We start from the raw sequence: 18,793 nt of genomic DNA, 5'->3' as shown, positions 1-18,793 counted from the left end.
TTTGGTTTGTCTAGGTGTTTGTATGTTTATGGGGTAATGTCTTGTCTAGGTGGTTGTATGTTGATGGCTGCCTAGATTGGTTCTCAATTGGAGACAGCTGTGGGTTATTGTCTCTAATTGGGAGCCATATTTAAGGCAGCCATGGGCATCATGTGTTTGTGGGTAATTGTCTATGTTGAACGTTTGTTGCGTGTCTGTGCACTTACGTTATTTAGCTTCACGGTCGTTTGTTGTTTTTGTAAGTTTTGGAAAGTGTTCGGTTTCGTGTTTTTCTCTCTTCCTTAAATAAAGAGATGTATTTTGCACACGCTGCGCCTTGGTCCGCTTCCTTAGACGTACGTGACACTCTGATCATTTGATTGGGTGGACAACATGTCCGTTAATGCTGCAAGAGCTCTGATAGGTTGGAGGACGTCCTCCGGAAGTTGCCATAATTACTATGGAAGTCTATGGAATGGGGTGAGAACCATGAGCCTCAGAGGTTTTGTATTGAAGTCAATATACCCAGAGGAGCACGGAAAATAGCTGGTTTCTGGCTACACCATGGTGCTACCCTACAGAGTGCTGTTGAGGCTACTATAGACCTTCATTGCAAAACAGTGTGTTTTAATAAATTATTTGGTGACGTGAATATATTTAGTATAGTTTTATCTAAAAAGGATAACGTTTTTAATGTTTCACTATTTAAATTTTTATGAAATTCACTGAGGAGGATGGTCCTTCCTCCTCTGAGGAGCCTCCACTGGTATACGGTCTGATATACCACGGGTGTCAGCTAATCAGCATTCAGGGCTCGAACCACCCAGTTTATAATAAAAGTTAGTGTGCGGAAAAGCGTAGTGCATAAGGGAAGTACCAAAACACCTTGATATAAGGGAGGCACATGCAAGCAGATTAGGACATTTGGCTAGGATGGAAGAAATTATATACTAAAACCAGCTAAAGAAAAAACGCTATGTTAAAAACTGTTCAACTATTGTCTTTCTCTATCTTTGAGTCAACTACTCACCACATGTTATGCACTGCAGTGCTAGGTATCTCTAACTTATACCCGTGCCCAATAAAAAGCCACACAACCCACCCCAAAGCAAAAATATAAAGTTTGACAACCCTCCCCTATTTTTTACTTGGGACCAAATATCACGACTTTCTTTGTGTAATGTCTAGTGATGCAATCGTTGAGCAAGTGATACCTTATACAGCAGTATGCAGCAGAGCAATGACGAGGTTGTGAATTTGAGCCTCACCTCGAGCACAGCTTTTTCTTTAACTCTCTGCCTGTCTATTTCTTGTCCAGAAACTGAGCCCTTTTCACTCCATTCAGGAGGACGTTCCCTGAGCAATAGATACCGTAGGTCATTGTGATAACAGTTATGAGCCCAGGCACCACTGGGATTGGAACCCAAGGTCTCCTGTTTACAAGACAGGCGCTTTCACCAGCTAAGCACAGCAGCTGACACGTCTGCAATGCATGTTGGCAAACCTTTAGAGGAGGTGGATTGCAGTTTGGGCATCGCCCAATTTGGGGCTCGAACCTACGACCCTCAGATTAAGGGACTGAATATCTTACAACTCCAGTGCCTCCACTCAGTGAGATATCCCTTTCCATACAAGAATCAAACAACATGTATTAATATGTTAAAGGCCCAGTGCAGTTAAAATACGTTTTTCCCTATGTTTTATATCATATTGTACAACAGCTGAAACTAACACTGTAAAAGTGTGAACATTTTAATTTGATCTGTGTTATTTCCTTGTAGTTGCTGGTTGGAATTACAATCTACACAGGACCTTTTAATCAGCAGGTTTGCATGGGCGAGAGTTTCGGCTTTCCGTGGTGACATCACCATGCGGTAAATTGGTTAATAGACCAATAACAAAGAGAGTTCCAAACCTCCCTGCCAATAACAGCTAGTTTTCCGTTTTTCTCTCGCTACTCAGACCTCTCCCAAATAGCCCTAGCAACATTCTTGCTTGAGAAATAGTTTTTAGCTAAAAAGCTATTTTTGCAAATTTTTCTAGAAATCTATTGCAGGTACTGGATTTTTTTACCCAGAAATGATTTGATATTGATATATAATAATATGCCATTTAGCAGACGCTTTTATCCATACATTTTTACGTATGGGTGGTCGCGGGGATCGAACCCACTACCCTGGCGTTACAAGCGCCGTGCTCTACCAATTGAGCTATATAAATGGCTGCATTGGGCCTTTAAACTTCACCACTACTCTTCCATTTTCATAGATTGCAATGGACACCTTTGAGCCAACTTGGGTTTATTTTTCCAAACACATAGCCTACAGATAAATGAAAAAGTACATCACAATAGGTTTCTAGAAAATGTTAACAATTTGACCCATCAGGGTACTGTTGTATGCAAATGTATTTTCTAGCCACAGGCATGCTGCATCACTAAACAACAGCAACTTGTTGATGTGGTTCTGGCAATTGATTTAATGAACTGCTTTTTAAATAGTTTAATGACTATATCATGTTTTAACTGGAAAACTATTGAAGACCCACCTTGTTAGAAGAATACACATTTGAGAAATTAAAAACACAAAATACAATTTTCAAAACCAGAATTCAGATGCAGTATTATTTTCCCAAAAGCTCGTAATAAGACAAGTTCTTGAAAACACATACTGCAGGTCTGAAACATCATAACCAATTGAGTATCCAACAAAGATTAATGAATTACATAAAAGTATATACTGCATACCCTTTACGGTATGTACCCTTTAGGGTATGGATATTAAAATGAAACTTCTTTATCCAATATACCAGCATTTATAGTACTGACAAGGAACTAAATAAATTGTTTTTTTGTGCTTTTATCAGTTTGAATTTCATTCAACAGTACATAATACTTCGTTTATTTTTCACTTGCAATGCCCGATAAGTGGTTAATGTCTCAGGATCAGTGTCCTCCAAAGTTGTATCCAAATCCACCAGATGATGCTGAGACCCAAAGTATTAGATCTACTGGGCTTGGACAACCACTGCCTGAGCCCAGCGATGCCAGAGTGGACGACCATATCAAGTCCAGGCAACATGACCATGTCCTTCATTATGGGAGGTTTCTTTATATCTAGAGTTGAGTCAGTCAATCAGTCGGTCTGCCAGCCATCAGGGGTCTCAGTCAGAGCCCCCGCACAGTCACTCTCTGACAACTACAGAAACGGTCTATACTCCTAGTGGTGGAGACTGAGGTGGATCCTGGGAAACGTCCTACAAGCTGTTTTTCTCAGTGGCGGTGGAGTCGGTGGCGCCGGTGCATTCTGCAGTCTCTGAGCTGCGAGGGAAGTAGACAGTAGTCTTGTGTTCTTCGTAGGTGTCAATGTGTTTGAGGTGCACCACCATGTGCAGAGCGTATGCCAGGACCAGGAGGAGGATGAGTGAGGTGATCAGACCCATGAGGATAGCCGGAGTGAAGAACGTAGCGCAGTCGCTGGCTGAGGCAAACTTGTTGGACAGTACGTTGAACGATTGTATCTGTCGAGCAAAGAGAAATATAAAGGTGAGATGTTCAAGTAAAGTAAACAATGAAAGATTACATACATAACACATAAAGGTTATTACATAAAAACTATTCTTGTGGATTTCTATATCATGTAACTCTTTAAAATAAATAAACATGAATATTTCTGAATTCATACACAAACACAATAAAATACAATACATTAACAATGTAGTGTTATGGTATAACAACAGTGCCACCTAGCGGTATGACTAGAAACCGTCCTGTATTGTGGAGAGTTAAATAAAGCCACACACAAGTTGGAGTCCTGTTTACCGATCATTCATGATTATTTTACAGCCATTTTAACAAATCATGGTTTTAACAAACAACACAAGTTATCCATTACATTTCAACAGGAGTAGCTACAGAGGTTCCAACAGAACCATTAGAACAGGCTCATCTATCAAAACATCCCTCCACTCCTGCCATAAAATGTTGCCTTCCTGCAAAAAGAATTCATGCCAACCTGGAAGTCTGTGAAGGTGATGTGCCAGTTTGCAGAGTTGTCTGTGATTGAGCTTGGTACAAGCAGCGTGTCATACTTCTGCAGACTGCTGACGTGTTGACAGTGGTAGGAGTAGGTACTAGGAGCGTACACGTCCGTGGCATTGAACGTAGCCTCGTGGGTCCAGTTGTAGTGGATGTGTACGCTGTCCAGAGTAAACCAGTTCTGCCCTGCCGACTCGTAGAATGTGTTGGACATCTGTAGCCTGTTGGAACAGTGCATACATTGATTATACATTTACATTTTAGTCATTTATCAGATGCTCTTATCAAGAGAGACTTACAGTTAGTGTACAGTACACAGAATATAGAAATATCAAGTATCACAACCAAACTGTACCACACACAATATACTTCAGACCAACATGTGACCTGACCAGGAAAACCCTGGGCCAATCTATCATTTCTATAATGGTATTTCAAGCCTAAATTTGGCTGTAAAAATTAATGAAGAAGCAAACCTTATGGCAAGTCCTCTCAAGTCCTCCACATCTCCGAAACGTAGTACAAGCCTGGTGTGAAAACAAATTCAATAGCACTGTCATTACTTCCTCTTTCAAAATATCAGGAGAGCGAAGAATAGTCATGTATCTTGAAGGGCAGCAGGAATATCTACAGCCGCTAAGCAGACTTACGTTGCTTTGTCTTTGCTGCACATAGAGCCTTTGGTGTCAACCGGTGCATCGGGGCCGAATGCCTTCTCTGTGAGATCCACTAAGGTGCTGTTCCTGAACCTGATAGCAAGCTTCCTGGCCCTAAACAGTATACATGTTTTTCCATTGTAAACCACGCTCAGAGGAGAGTAAGGAAGAGTGCTCGATGTCTGCAGTAGCCTCCGTTTGGTTCTGTGTGGGGAGTCCAGCTGCCACCCATAAGGCAGGCATAAGGTAGGAACGAGAGGATGAAACAGAATGGGTTGAAAGAGGGAGAGAGAGAAAAGAGAAGGAGAAGGGGAGAGAGAAATAGATAAGTTGGTGGCTCATTGATTGACAACCAACAGTAATCTGAAGTACTATTACGGATTGATTTTCATCTCGTTGTGAGGGCTGCAGTGGGCATTCATTGACCAAATATTTCTTTGTTGACAATATACAGTGGCTTGCGAAAGTATTCACCCCCCTTGGCATTTTTCCTATTTTGGTGCCTTACAACCTGGAATTAAAATTGATTTTTTGGGGGGTTTGTATCATTTGATTTACACAACATGAATACCACTTTGAAGATGCAAAATATACTTTTTTGTGAAACAAACAATAAATATATTTTTTTTAAAGAACACTTGAGCGTGCATAACTATTCACCCCCCCCCCCAAAGTCAATACTTTGTATAGTCACCTTTTGCAGCAATTACAGCTGCAAGTCTTTTTGGGTATGTCTATATAAGCTTGGCACACCAAGCCACTGGGATTTTTGCCCATTCTTCAAGACAAAACTGCTCCAGCTCCTTCAAGTTGAATGGGTTCCGCTAGTGTACAGCAATCTTTAAGTCATACCACAGATTCTCAATTGGATTGAGGTCTGGCTTTGACTAGGCCATTCCAAGACATTTAAATGTTTCCCCTTAAACCACTCGAGTGTTGCTTTAGCAGTATGCTTATGGTCATTGTTCTGCTGGAAGGTGAACCCCCGTCCCAGTCTCAAATCTCTAGAAGACTGAAACAGGTTTCCCTCAAGAATTTCTCTGTATTTAGCGCCATTCATCATTCCTTCAATTCTGACCAGTTTCCCAGTCCCTGCCGATGAAAAACATCCCCACAGCATGAGGCTGCCACCACCATGCTCCACTGTGGGGATGGTGTTCTCGGGGTGATGAGAGGTGTTGGGTTTGTGCCAGACATAGTGTTTTCCTTGATGGTCAAAAAGCTAAGTTTTAGTCTCATCTGACCAGAGTACCTTCTTCCATATGTTTGGGGAGTCTCCCACATGCCTTTTGGCGAACACCAAACGTGTTTGCTTATTTTTTTCTTTAAGTAATGGCTTTTTTCTGGCCACTCTTTCGTAAAGCCCAGCTCTGTGGAGTGTACGGCTCAAAGTGGTCCTATGGACAGATACTCCAATCTCCGCTGTGGAGCTTTCAGCTCCTTCAGGGTTATCTTTGGTCTCTTTGTTGCCTCTCCTTGCCTGGTCCATGAATTTTGGTGGGCGGCCCTCTCTTGGCAGGTTTGTTGTGATGCCATATTCTTTCCATTTTTTTATGGATTTAATGGTGCTCTGTGGGATGTTCAAAGTTTCAGATATTTTTTTATAACCCCCGTGTAGCTCAGTTGGTAGAGCATGGCGCTTGCAACACCAGGGTTGTGGGTTCGATTCCCACGGGGTGCCGGTATGAGAAAAAATGTATGTATGCACTAACTGTAAGGTCGCTCTGGATAAGACTAAATGACGTAAATGTAAATAACCCAACCCTGATCTGTACTTCTCCACAACTTTGTCCCTGACCTGTTTGGAGAGCTCCTTGGTCTTCATCTTGCCCCTTGCTTAGTGGTGTTGCAGACTCTGGGGCCTTTCAGAACAGGTGTATATATACTGGGATCATGTGACAGATCATGTGACACTTTGATTGCACACAGGTGGACTTAATTTAACTAATTATGTGACTTCTGAAGGTAATTGGTTGCACCAGATCTTATTTAGGGGCTTCATAGCAAAAGGGGTGAATACATATTTATGCACCACTTTCCGTTATTTATTTTGTAGATTTTTTAAAAATAAGTAATTTTTTTCATTTCACTTCACCAATTTTGACTATTTTATGTATGTCCATTACATGAAATCCAAATAAAAATCAATTTAAATTACAGGTTGTAATGCAACAATATAGGAAAAACGCCAAAGGGGATGAATACTTTTGCAAGGCACTGTATGTAATGGTTTACCTCACTGAGACTATGCCTTCTGTCTGGGATTAATATCAGATGGCTGAGAATAAAACCTATTCTCATGGACAAGGTCATATTGGATTCCTGGAAACTTCCGTCTAGTGTCTCGTCACGCACACAGTAGTCTACAGTGAGTATACATTTACATTTACATTTACGTCATTTAGCAGACGCTCTTATCCAGAGCGATTTACAAACCAAACATTAGGAACACCTTCCTAATATTGAGTTGCAAATCTTTTGTCTTGCCATTCACAATCTGAATGGCACATATACACAATCCATGTCTCAATTGTATCAAGGTTTAGAAATCCTTCTTTAACCTGACTCCTCCCCTTCATCTACACTGATTGAAGTGGATTTAACAAGTGACATCAATAAAGGATCATAGCTTTCACCTGGATTCACCTGGTCAGTCTACGCCATGGAAAGAGAAGGTGTTCATAATGTTTTGTACACTCAGTGTTTTTCTCCTTTCTGCTGAACTGTGCACTCGTTCACTATACTTTCCGTAAATCTAAAAGCATTGGATTGATGGAGGCATGGGCTAGTGGGAGTTTCCACCATATTTCTTCTACCAGTCATTTTCTTTCAAGTCAGTGAAGTGAAGTGAACAAGTGCACACTTTGAGTGTAAGGAAAGATAATTGGGACGTAGTACCTGCAGCACTCTTCTGAAAGGGTAAGAACTCTCCCCATCGGAAGCAGCACTGTGGCTCTGTGAAGCCAATCCATCTGTATACAAGGAGAGAAAGATAAATATAATTAAATAAAACATATTTACAACTTATAAAGCAATTGTCAAATTACTATGTATTAACAATATTAATATGACTGTGTTACGGGAGTTATTACAGTGTTACTACTACACAGGTACACGAGCAACATAAAGTGAAGTGTTACCAGTGAAGTTAGTGTATTTTTCTATACACATATAAAAAAAAAAATCACATAATCAATTGACAATAAGGGAAATAACTCACTGTTTTGAACCCTGACATCTTGGGAGGTGGGCCCCCCTAAACTGTAAATATAAGACAATATATTTTTATTTCAGATGGTAGCCTGTAAGGTACTGGCTACAGGACATCAACGTAAATCTCTCTTATATGATTACTAGGACAGGAGATATAGGCATGGGCACAACTTTCACTGGCCTGGGGGGGACATGTCCACCCCACATTCTGAAATTGCAATTTTGTCCCCCCAAGTTTTATCATTGGAATGTGATACAAAACGAGGCAACGGTGTGCTTTAGGACCATGCGGACGCCTCCGAGCGGTCGGGTAGGCTGTTTGGAGTGTTTATCCGGCTGGATTTTAAAACAAATAAAAAAGTTATGTCCCCCCCCACTTCTAAAATCAAAGTTGCGCCCCTGGATACAGGGATAATGGTAGGATGAATATCAGGCATATACCATATACAATCAAATATATTTCAACCATTGGGTTTGATACAGTTTATTATATCTATAAATAAGAATACTGGAACCATAGGTTGGCCAAGCGGACATTGTGTGATGGTACCTACATGGAAAACAGAAGGTATAATAGTATTTTAGAAATTTGGACGTGACTAAAAAAGAGACAACACTTTCCCTAATAATTTATTTGGCCTAGTTTGCTCTTATTGTGTTTTCCTCAACAGTGCAAGAGATTATCCTGCGACTAACTGTTTAAGCATCTAATCACTGCCATAATGTCAGATTAAATGAGCTTTGGGGAAATGCTAAAACCTGATTAAGGCTCTGCTCGATTAATCCTCCCAGACCATGGTGTCCTTACTGAGACTTAAGGGGGCTAGCAGCCAGACCATGGTATCCTTATTATGGCTCAAGGGGGTTAGCGGAGCTAGCAGACTGTCTGCCCACCAGATCTGAGGAGGCTACCAAGGACTGGCAGGCAGCAGGGTTGGGGTCCTCAGGCAGTAAACTGAAATTCCAATTCCAATCTTCTTCATTGCTTTTCAATGAGGTAAATTGGAATTTCAGTTAAGTTCCTGAATTGAAATGGAATTGACCCCAACCCTGACTGGCAGACATTAGCTGTGTCTCTGTACTTTAAGATAAATGCAAATTTCAGTAATTTCATGTGCAAAGCACTTTTTCTACAGCTTTCGTCTTCGGGTGTCCAGTAGATTTCTCCATTGGCGCACTACTGGTCTATCAGAGCAGTGGGTGGTGAGCATCTATAGTCATCCACTGTGCTTATATTCTGCATGAATCAGAATACCTTATCTGATTTGTTTATTATTAAAAGCATGAGGGCAACATTTGGCTTGACCCTGTAGTAAGGCACTGTGTTACTGCATTGTTTGTGGTGATTTGTTTAATACTATTACAGACAGTCATATACTACTGTTAAATACTATATTATTGTCTTTAACAGGAATAGATAATATACAGTGTACCTCAGTGTAAAAGTGTAATTATCTGACATTTGTTATTGACATCCCATCTGTGGGTGTATCTGCGTTGGCCTGGCTCAGTGATGTAACAAGATATTTGGGAGTTGACGAGGAGTGAGTGCTCTGTGTTCTTGCTCGCCAGCAGATGCCATTCTTACATAATAAAAAGTGACAAAACACTGAGTAATAATTTATCTGAACACAAGTGTCAACCTGAATTTGCTACACAGACCCACATGGCCTCACCAAAATCACTGACCCAAGCAAAAATGTAGCTTTCATTCAAATGACTGAACCAATTGTCATGATCTAGAGTAGATAGAGAAATCCTCCTATCCCCACCCCACCCTAGCAGCAGCTTACAAATCCACTCTGTACTCTACCCCGCTGCCATTACTGACTGGCTGCACCTGAGCATGTTATGGACCAGCCATTATATAATCAATATGATCCGTTGTCGTTGATCATCTCTCTCTCTCACTTCACAATGCCTGGCATGTCATGTATTCTGTGAGGGTAAGAGGAAATATTGCGGTGGACGCGCTGCTTTTCAACTGCCCCATGTGCTCAGCTCAGCACGCTCATGCCTAGCTAAATCAAATCTGCTTTAAGACTAAAGCCCGTGCTGCCCTACATGTTGCCACAAAGTCCCATCTGTGCAGGCGCGACTGCAGACGGGCTAAATAGCCTAATGCCCTTGAGGCAATATGTTGCCAATTACACATTCGTTTTTTTTAATTAAGTCAGATATTCCCTAACAGATGAGCACAAAGCACATATGTTTTACAGGTGCTGGGACACAGGGCGGAGAATAATTACTTTGGTAAACAAGGAGGGAAACAAATCTCTGTATTTTTCAGTTAAAGATACAAAATGTTAAGTAGTATTGTCCATGTTTAGTTTTTGCCTAAATGCACAAAATACACCTTGACAAGTGAAATGAGCCTGAAATTGTTTCATTGATTATATTTCTTCATTATTGCAATTGGAATGATCCTCACCTCCTGGATCATCAGGTGACTTTGTTTACTGTATTCTATATATTCATCTCCTGATTTAATCACAAAATCACACTGCTCTCCTACAGAAAGCATCAGAAGCCCCTGCTGTCTATTCAGGACAGGTTGACAGGAGGTTGTAGCCTAGGCAGCTGAATTGAAATATCAATAAGAATGTGATGTGGAAAAAATGTAGGCAGTACATGCCCACAATACTGCCGGAAATATGAGCTTTAACTTATAACATTTGATCTTATATTTAGATATAAAGCCCTTGTGCTGCCGATTCAGGACAGGTTGACAGGAGGCTGTTGTAGCCTAGGCAGCAGCTGAGGTAATTGTCAGGGTCATGAAGACATGCCACATGTCAAAACAATATGATTAATAAGTCAGCAGGGGTCAGAAGGTGGGGATTCAAGGCACCAAGCATCTACTGGGCAATCGGACATCTCATCTTTCAGTCCAAATATGTTGGCTCCAGGCTCCCTACTGTATTCATTAAAGTTATATAAAACACAATTCATGGGATATTATATCCATGTTCCTGAAATAACATGAACTGCAATAACATTGTCGATCAAAATAACCAAAATCAATGAACTGATGTCCAATGGAACACTACAAACAAATAAATGAAGTAACTATAACCAATCTGTAGCCTTTTCATCATAGTTAACATATTTGATTTTATATATTCAACTGTAAAACTCATGAAAAGAGCTGTTACAGAAATGACAAAATTACAGTTTTTTTATATTAATTTTTACAATTTGATTACTAGATTGACAGCAGTGCAAGAGTTGAATAGAATATACATACTCAATCTAGCATATATGGATCTGTACTCAAATAGTGTAATTCTCAGAGGAAGGATGGCTCTGCGATATACAGCATGTGAGCATACAGTATACGACTCCATCTCATCTCTGATGTAACAGCTTTCATTCCTGCCTATTTTTGTAGTGCATATATGGATTTGCCCTGTAAACTGATGCCTTCAGCGCAACATCAATGGATTTTCTCTTGTGTTTCACTGACAGATTCCTAGTACATTTTCATTGCAGACGTACACACTACAGTATAGTACAATACAGTGCAGCACACAAGGTAAGATCGAAATAACTACCACAATGGTTACAGATAATAAGAGATAATGCTTTTACAGATTCACAAACGCATTTTAAAACTGTCTGTTTCCCCTCATTCCCACGGTCTCCATCACACTATGAAATAACCTCATTCCCCCCCTCCACCCCCCTGCCTGACTCCAGCCTAGAGTTGAAATATCTCCTTTCATGCCTACCTTTTCTCCACAACAGCAGGCACTTGATCAGAAGACAAAGAGAGCTGCAGAAAAATGACAGAAAATAAATAAAAATACATAAAGAGGTCTTGTTTTGCCATGGAGCCGGCCAGATGAGACTACCACAGATGATGACTGCTTCCTAATCTGCTTCGAAAACAGCCGAAGCCTAAGCCTACTGATTGACAAGGGCAGCAGCCAATAGGAATCTAGAGGGAGTGGTAATTATGTGTCACGGTCACACCCACTCTCAGAACACACACACAAAGCCCAGCAGCTGTCCTCAAGAAAACTGATTCATAAATACACTGTTAATCATTTAGAATGTTCAAGGTCAGTACGCTTGCCGTTTTTTTTCCGACAGTGAACGCGCCCCCTTGATTAAATGACCTAGATACCAGGCTGTCTCTATTGGAATTAATTTAAAGTATAAACCAGGGTTATCTGAAGAAGAAGAAAAAAGCTCTGCATGAGAATAAGATTATGGGTTAATGAAGCAGTATGAAAATTAAATATGACGAAAGACACGTTAAATCAATAGAATTACATCCTCATCACTGGGATACAGTTCACACTGGATGGATCTGTTCTCTTTCCTAGACTGGCCTACCCTTCTGTCTGTACATCTGTACATCAGTAACCTATGAATGATGTGATTGTACATAAACTGAAATAAAAGATCCCAGAAATGTTCCATATGCACAAAAAGCATATTTCTCTCAAATGTTGTTCACAAATTTGTTTACATCCCTGTTTGTGAGCATTTCTCCTTTGCCAAGATAATCCATCCACCTGACAGGTCTGGCATATCAAGAAGCTGATTAAACAGCATGGTCATTACACTGGTGCACCTTGTGCTGGGGACAATAAAAGGCCACTCTATAATGTAACAGTTTGTCACACAACACAATGCCAGAGATGTCTCAAGTTTTGAGGGAGCGTGAAATTGGCATGCTGACTGCAGGAATGTCCACCAGAGCTGTTGCTAGAGAATTGAATGTTTACATTTACGTCATTTAGCAGACGCTCTTATCCAGAGCGACTTACATTATTATTTTTCATACCCCCTGTGGGAATCGAACCCACAACCCTGGTGTTGCAAACACCATGCTCTATCAACTGAGCTACATCCCTGCCGGCCATTCCCTCCCCTACCCTGGACGATGCTGGGCCAATTGAGCGCCGCCCCATGGGTCTCCCGGTCACGGCCAGCTACGACAGAGCCTGGATTCGAACCAGGATCTCAAGTGGCAGAGCTAGCACTGCGATGCAGTGCCTTAGACCACTGCGCCACTCAGGAGACTCAGGAGAATGTTCTCTACCAATGTCGTTTTAGAGAATTTCACAGTATGTCCAACCGGCCTCACAACCGCAGACCACGTGAGACCAGCCACCTGTCTGAGACCAGCCACCCGGACAACTGATGAAACTGATTAGTATTTCTGTCTGTAATAAAGCCCTTTTGTGGTGAAAATGTCATTCTGATTGGCTGGGCCTGACTTCCCTGTGGGTGGGCCCCTACCCCTACCCAGTAATGTGAAATCCATAGATTAGGGCCTAATTTATTTATTTCAATTGACTGATTTCCTTATATGAACTGTAACTCAGTACAATCATTAAAATTGTTGCATGTTGCATTTATATTTTTGTTCAATGTAATAGCAAACAGTCATGACAATCGTTTGAAAAACATTAAGGGGTGGTGGCAGCTATCAGTTGTTGTCACAATAAAATAAGTTATGGGGGGTTGAAATATAGTGTCTGCTGCTGTTTACCTAAAATAATGTACCTCCCATTAGGTTTCCTGACATCAAGCCTATGACACCTTGAATGATATAGCTCTGTCGTTTTTTTAATTAGACCACTGATAAAGCAAGACGGCTTTTATTGCACTTTAGAGCTTGTCTTATCAAATGAGTCTAGTAATGGATGGCCCCGTAGACTAGGACAGGCATGAGCCACTGCCATCTAGGCTACTGCTAAAAACACTGTCATTTTTAAAAACCTCTCATTTACTTCGCCAGTGGTGAAGCACATGTTGCTAGTTGCAGTAGAGGCTAATATTATGATAATCTGTGGTAGAGGTTTGGGATTTGGCCCTTTCACACAATCATCTTGTATCAAATAGAATCAAAGATTGTTTTAGACTTTTCCTCTCTGTTACAATCAGTAACATCTGCATTGACCCTATATTGCACTGACTATGCACACTAACAATACGACACTCACTCACACATGCTACATTGACACTCTCGCACAAGATCCCCACACACACATATTTATCATTTCATTACCACTGTGAATTATTGTAATGTTACAATTTTAAGGTTTTGAAAATCAGGTTAAAAGTAATGTCTTTACTATTTTGTTAATTTGGTATGCAAATCATTTTTCTAAAATGTACCTGTAATAGAAGGTTTATCAAAATGATCATTACTGTGCATGCAGGGTTCTTTATTTTTATTTTTTTGTCATTTAGCAGACGCTCTTATCCAGAGCGACTTACATGAGCAATTAGGGTTAAGTGCCTTGCTTAAGGGCACATCGACAGATTATTCACCTAGTCGGCTCGGGGATTAGAACCAGCGACCTCTCGGTTACTGGCACAACGCTCTTACCCACTAAGCTACCTTCTTTCTCCCTTTATTGCAACTTTTTCAATGTTTCAACAGTGACAAATGTAGTGGGATGGTAAGGAATTCAGGTAAATAATATTTCCAATATGCAATACAAATAAAGTGTGTGAGTAGTATGTCTACCTGTTGGAAGACCTGTGTGTTGAAATGTTGGGGAAAATAAGACACAAATGTGCATTCTTTTCCAAACCCCAATTTGCACAACATTTCTTTGGTTTGATTTTAAGAATGTCTCTTCAGACGGTTCGTGCTATCCGGGATCCTTAGGACATCCCTACCCTAAACCCTAACCTTAACCCCTACCCTAACCCAGTGTTTCCCAAACTAATCGAACCCTCTCTACCCCTTCCCCTCCCCTCTTTTGTCTCCTCACCACTCCCCTCCTCCCTTCCTTTCCACTTCCTTCAATTTTTTATCTCCTTTCTCTTCTCCTGAAAAAGCAAAAAAATAGTGTCTGTGGATGGATATGTTAGACCTACCCCCTATGCACTTGTGGAGATGTTTGGATAGGCCTAAGTATTATGATAATGGCTGATACAACCCTAACCCTTGTTTGATTGTGTGTAGTCCTAGATTTGTTTTGATTTGCTGTGTTTAGTGTGGTGTTTTGTATGTTAGGATGTGGTATGTATATTTAGAGTGTGTGTGTGTGTGCGTGTGTGTGCATGTGTGCGCGTGTGTGCGCGTGTGTGCGTGTGTGTGTGTGTGTGATCTTGTTTCCAGCATCTGGGTTCTTGTAATTTTCTCCTCGGCCTCCTGTTCTGTGAGAGACAAACCACACCACAAACACAATAGGATTTTCAGAAAGAGTTTTCTTTGTCAGAGGCCATGTTGTAGAATGGAAATGTTAAATGTCCCGTAGATAATCATAGATAAAGAGTTACCTGTCTAACAGAACACAGAGGGTGTTCTTTAATGGAAGCCTCTCCAACATAATCCAGGTATAATCAGGAATTCCCCAGGGCAGCTGACTACATGGAACTCTATTCCACATCAAGTAACTCATGCAAGCAGTTAAATTAGATTTTTTTTTAAACAGATAAAAATACACCTTATGGAACAGAGGGGACTGTGAAGAGACACAAACACAAACACAGGCACATGCATACACACACGTACACATGGATTTTGTGTTGTAGATATGTGGTGGTGGAGTAGTGGCCTGAGTGCACACACTTAATGTGTTGTAAAATCTGTTGTGAATGTATTGTAATGTAAAATTGTATAACTGCCTTAATTTTGCTGGACCCCAGGAAGAGTAGCTGCTGCCAGCTAATGGGGATCCATAATAAATACAAATACAAAATACAAATACAAAACAATCTTTATTTTGATAGTATTCTGGAATAATCTCATTGTCTACAGTTGGGTTGGTTTCCCGGACTCAGATTACACTTAGTCCTGGACAAAAAAGCATGCTCAATATAAAATAGTTTATTTGTCCAGGACTAGGCTTAAGACAGGAGAGGATAGAAGAGGAGATGAAGAGGGTGAGATGGAATATACAGTATTTAGCGTAGGTGCAAGCATGCTAGGGTGTGCGTGAGCTGAGGGGGCGGGGGGTCCTCAGCCGCAGTCCAGGCTCAGCAGCACATCCAGGTAGGCTTGGGCCAGGCACGTCGTAGAAAATGACAAAAGAAGGGGGTTAGTGGGAGCATGCAGATAAAACAGATCAAACCCAGTACACCAGATGAGACAAGCTGACCATGGCCCCATGGCAAAAAAACACTACTGCAGTTTAAACACTGGAGAATGGGACAGGGGGATCGAAACGCCACCCCTGAGTGCAACAAGCCAGGGACTCAGCACCCGTAATCGAGTCAGTGGTATGGAATCCCAGTTGAGAGTGGGGAGGATGGTTTATCAATCCAGTATCTTGAGACCTGATGCATCTCTGCTTGGCTCTCAGCATTAAGGAATTAGGGAACTAAAGTCCTGTCCATTTTCAGACTCTTTTGACTGCACTTTAAGCCAGGCATTTTAAAACACCACCTCGTTATTATACATACTTAATCAAACATAGCTATTCATATAGTATACATGTGCTATTGCCTTAAATTGTGTCTTTTAAAACCGGTTGCTTAAAATTGATCTATATTTAAATTGTATTTTAAGAAAGACCTAACCCAAACAGGCACTTTATTAGTCACCTCTGGGGTCCTGAGAAGAGACATTGCCGCGGAGGAGTCTGGGATTCTTCCTTTCTAGCCTGGGCTCGTAATCTGCAAACATGGGTACGATCATTTCCCCTTTATAACGGAACGATTACAAGATATAGTCATATTACTTACATTGACATGGAATAAGAATGTCCTCTTACCTACTTTCAGTATAATCGTGGCAAAACGGGCTGTATTTCTAGGCATATTTTTACAATTTGACGGCCAACTAGCGCAAGTTTCGCAACGTGGAGAGGGCCAGTAGCATGGCATGGGGTTCGGCAAGCGCTGCCCCGATCTGCCTCACGTTTCAGTCACCAAGCATTTACGAAGCCTGTTGGCTAGTTACCGAATTTTGATTACAAATTGATAGAAAAATAAGTTTTTAGCAGCGAACTGCATTAATTTGGCTAACTAGCTCATATTTTGCAATGAACTAGTTAAATTGTTAACGGCTAGCTTGTCAGCACTTGATGCATTTACGTTATGCATATGCGGTCAGCTACTGTAGCTAGTTTGCTATTTTAACTAACGTTAGCCAGGTTCTCTAAGTAGACTGCATTTGTAGGTATGTGGTGACCTATGTTTTGTTTGTCGACCTAGTTATTGGCATGATTTTAAGTTTACCGTTCTATTTCCCCAGGAAAGTGTCGCGGTCTGCGTACAGCCAGGAAGCTGCGTAACCATCGTCGTGAGCAGAGATGGCATGATAAACAGTATAAGAAGGCCCATCTCGGCACTGCCCTGAAGGCTAACCCCTTCGGAGGCGCTTCCCACGCCAAGGGAATCGTACTTGAGAAAGTGTAAGTAGCTAGCTAACGTTACATCACAACACCACTTTGTTCACTGATGACCATGCAAGCTTTAATGCAGTAAAAAGCTATGTGAATGCTGTACGATCAACTATGTACAGTGCACTGAATGTCATCTTTCATATGTCAGTCTGAAGTGTCAAACCCCTCTTCCCGATTCTTCTTACAGAGGTGTTGAAGCTAAGCAGCCCAACTCTGCCATTAGGAAGTGTGTCAGGGTCCAACTCATCAAGAACGGCAAGAAGATCACTGCCTTCGTCCCAAATGATGGTTGCTTGAATTTCATTGAGGTAAGAGTCAAAGCCAACATTGCATCCATCTTACCAAAGTACAGTGTACCGGTAACTGTGGACGGCAGGTAGCTTAGTGGGTAAGAGCGTTGTGCCAGTAACCGAAAGGTCGCTGGTTCTAATCCCCTAGCCGACTAGGTGAAAAATCTGTCAATGTGCCCTTAAGCAAGGCACTTAACCCTAATTGCTCCTGTAAGTCGCTCTGGATAAGAGCGTCTGCTAAATGACTAAAATGTAATGTAAATGTATTTGTAGGATGTTGTGGATTGCCTTAAATTCAGAACAAGCAGAGATTGATCAATTCCTAGAACATTAGCTAACTTGCCAGATATTTTAGGATCTGACAGACAGTTGGGTAGCCATATAAACCAATATTTTACACTCAGCCAGATATCCACTACAATGACAAATGTAGGACTCCCCATAAGTAATCTAACAATATGCAGGTAGTGATGTGTTCAGGGACAATATTTTTGATATTCAAAGTTGACCGATGCATGTTGGCCTGTGTATTTAGTTTGTTTCCCTTGCTCTTTCAGGAAAACGACGAGGTTCTGGTGGCAGGATTTGGTCGTAAGGGACATGCCGTCGGTGATATCCCCGGTGTCCGTTTCAAGGTGGTCAAAGTGGCTAACGTCTCCCTGCTGGCCCTTTACAAAGGCAAGAAGGAGAGACCCAGATCTTAAACAGTTCTGACTGATATCAATAAATTACGTTTTCACAATTCCAGTCGGTTTGTTGTGCATTTTGTGATTTTTATATTGTAGTTGCAGGGGTGGGTAACTCTGATTCTAAGGGGTGTATGTATGGTGGTTTTTGTATTTTTTTTCTCAAAATTAGCATCTGCTTTAGACCTGGGATACCACTTGTACACTTGAATGAACTGGTTGTGACACTCCCCAGAGGACTAAAGTTGCCCATCCTTGTTCCAGTTTTGTTTGAGCAGCTTCTCTGATTCACTTGTATATGTCCAAGTTGATTGATAGCATGTTTCATTTGAAGAACAACTAGCTAATGGTTTTAGAAGGTTGTTAGAAAGCATTTCTTTCAGCTCTGTGTATCACGTTGGATAATGCCAGATCTGCCTGCAATGGCAGATTGCTGCTTGTGGGTTCAGGCAGTTGCTTCTACACTCATGCTCCATTTGCAGTTTTATTTATAGCTTGTCTGGAGGGATTGTAATGGTTTGACATCGTTTGGTGTCTTGATTGTTCATAGAGCAGATGCAGTTGATCGTCAAGTTTTATTTCCCTCACTGCCTCTTGAGGTGATGTGTCATGT

The 18,793-nt window shown here is 41.2% G+C and overlaps 2 protein-coding genes across 2 annotated transcripts; one reads left to right on the top strand and one right to left on the bottom strand.

Annotated features, from left to right (window-relative positions):
* Positions 1-2,265: 2,265 nt before the first annotated feature.
* LOC311133589 (V-type proton ATPase subunit S1-like) lies at positions 2,266-11,786 on the bottom strand. Its single transcript, XM_084167105.1, has 7 exons — positions 11,616-11,786; positions 7,892-7,932; positions 7,570-7,643; positions 4,666-4,892; positions 4,492-4,542; positions 3,993-4,236; positions 2,266-3,498 (listed from the first exon to the last, which is right to left on the bottom strand). The coding sequence occupies exons 1-7, from the start codon at positions 11,714-11,716 to the stop codon at positions 3,235-3,237; spliced, it is 1,002 nt and encodes a 333-aa protein (XP_084023231.1). The 5' UTR covers positions 11,717-11,786; the 3' UTR covers positions 2,266-3,234.
* Positions 11,787-16,418: 4,632 nt separating this feature from the next.
* On the top strand, positions 16,419-18,241 carry LOC311133596 (small ribosomal subunit protein uS12). The gene is made up of 4 exons (XM_084167114.1): positions 16,419-16,485; positions 17,054-17,213; positions 17,392-17,512; positions 18,052-18,241. The coding sequence occupies exons 1-4, from the start codon at positions 16,482-16,484 to the stop codon at positions 18,196-18,198; spliced, it is 432 nt and encodes a 143-aa protein (XP_084023240.1). The 5' UTR covers positions 16,419-16,481; the 3' UTR covers positions 18,199-18,241.
* The last annotated feature ends 552 nt before the right edge of the window (positions 18,242-18,793 follow it).

This window comes from Coregonus lavaretus (assembly GCF_964263955.1).
Source record: "Coregonus lavaretus genome assembly, chromosome: 8".
NCBI lineage: Eukaryota > Metazoa > Chordata > Actinopteri > Salmoniformes > Salmonidae > Coregonus > Coregonus lavaretus.
The sequence above is the reverse complement of the archived record's forward strand: the minus strand, read 5'-3'. Positions and strand labels throughout refer to the sequence as shown.

Bases quoted from the DNA above. Each gene is read 5' to 3' on its own strand.
- LOC311133589 (XM_084167105.1), bottom strand. From the start codon at position 11,716: ATGGCAAAACAAGACCTCTTTATGTATTTTTATTTATTTTCTGTCATT. The intron at 4,893-7,569 runs GTACTACGTCCC...TATGGGTGGCAG, and splicing joins CTTTCAGAAGAGTGCTGCAG to CTGGACTCCCCACACAGAAC. The intron at 3,499-3,992 runs GTTGGCATGAAT...TTTGCTCGACAG, and splicing joins TCACCTTCACAGACTTCCAG to ATACAATCGTTCAACGTACT.
- LOC311133596 (XM_084167114.1), top strand. The intron at 17,214-17,391 runs GTAAGTAGCTAG...TTCTTCTTACAG, and splicing joins GGAATCGTACTTGAGAAAGT to AGGTGTTGAAGCTAAGCAGC. The intron at 17,513-18,051 runs GTAAGAGTCAAA...TTGCTCTTTCAG, and splicing joins GTTGCTTGAATTTCATTGAG to GAAAACGACGAGGTTCTGGT.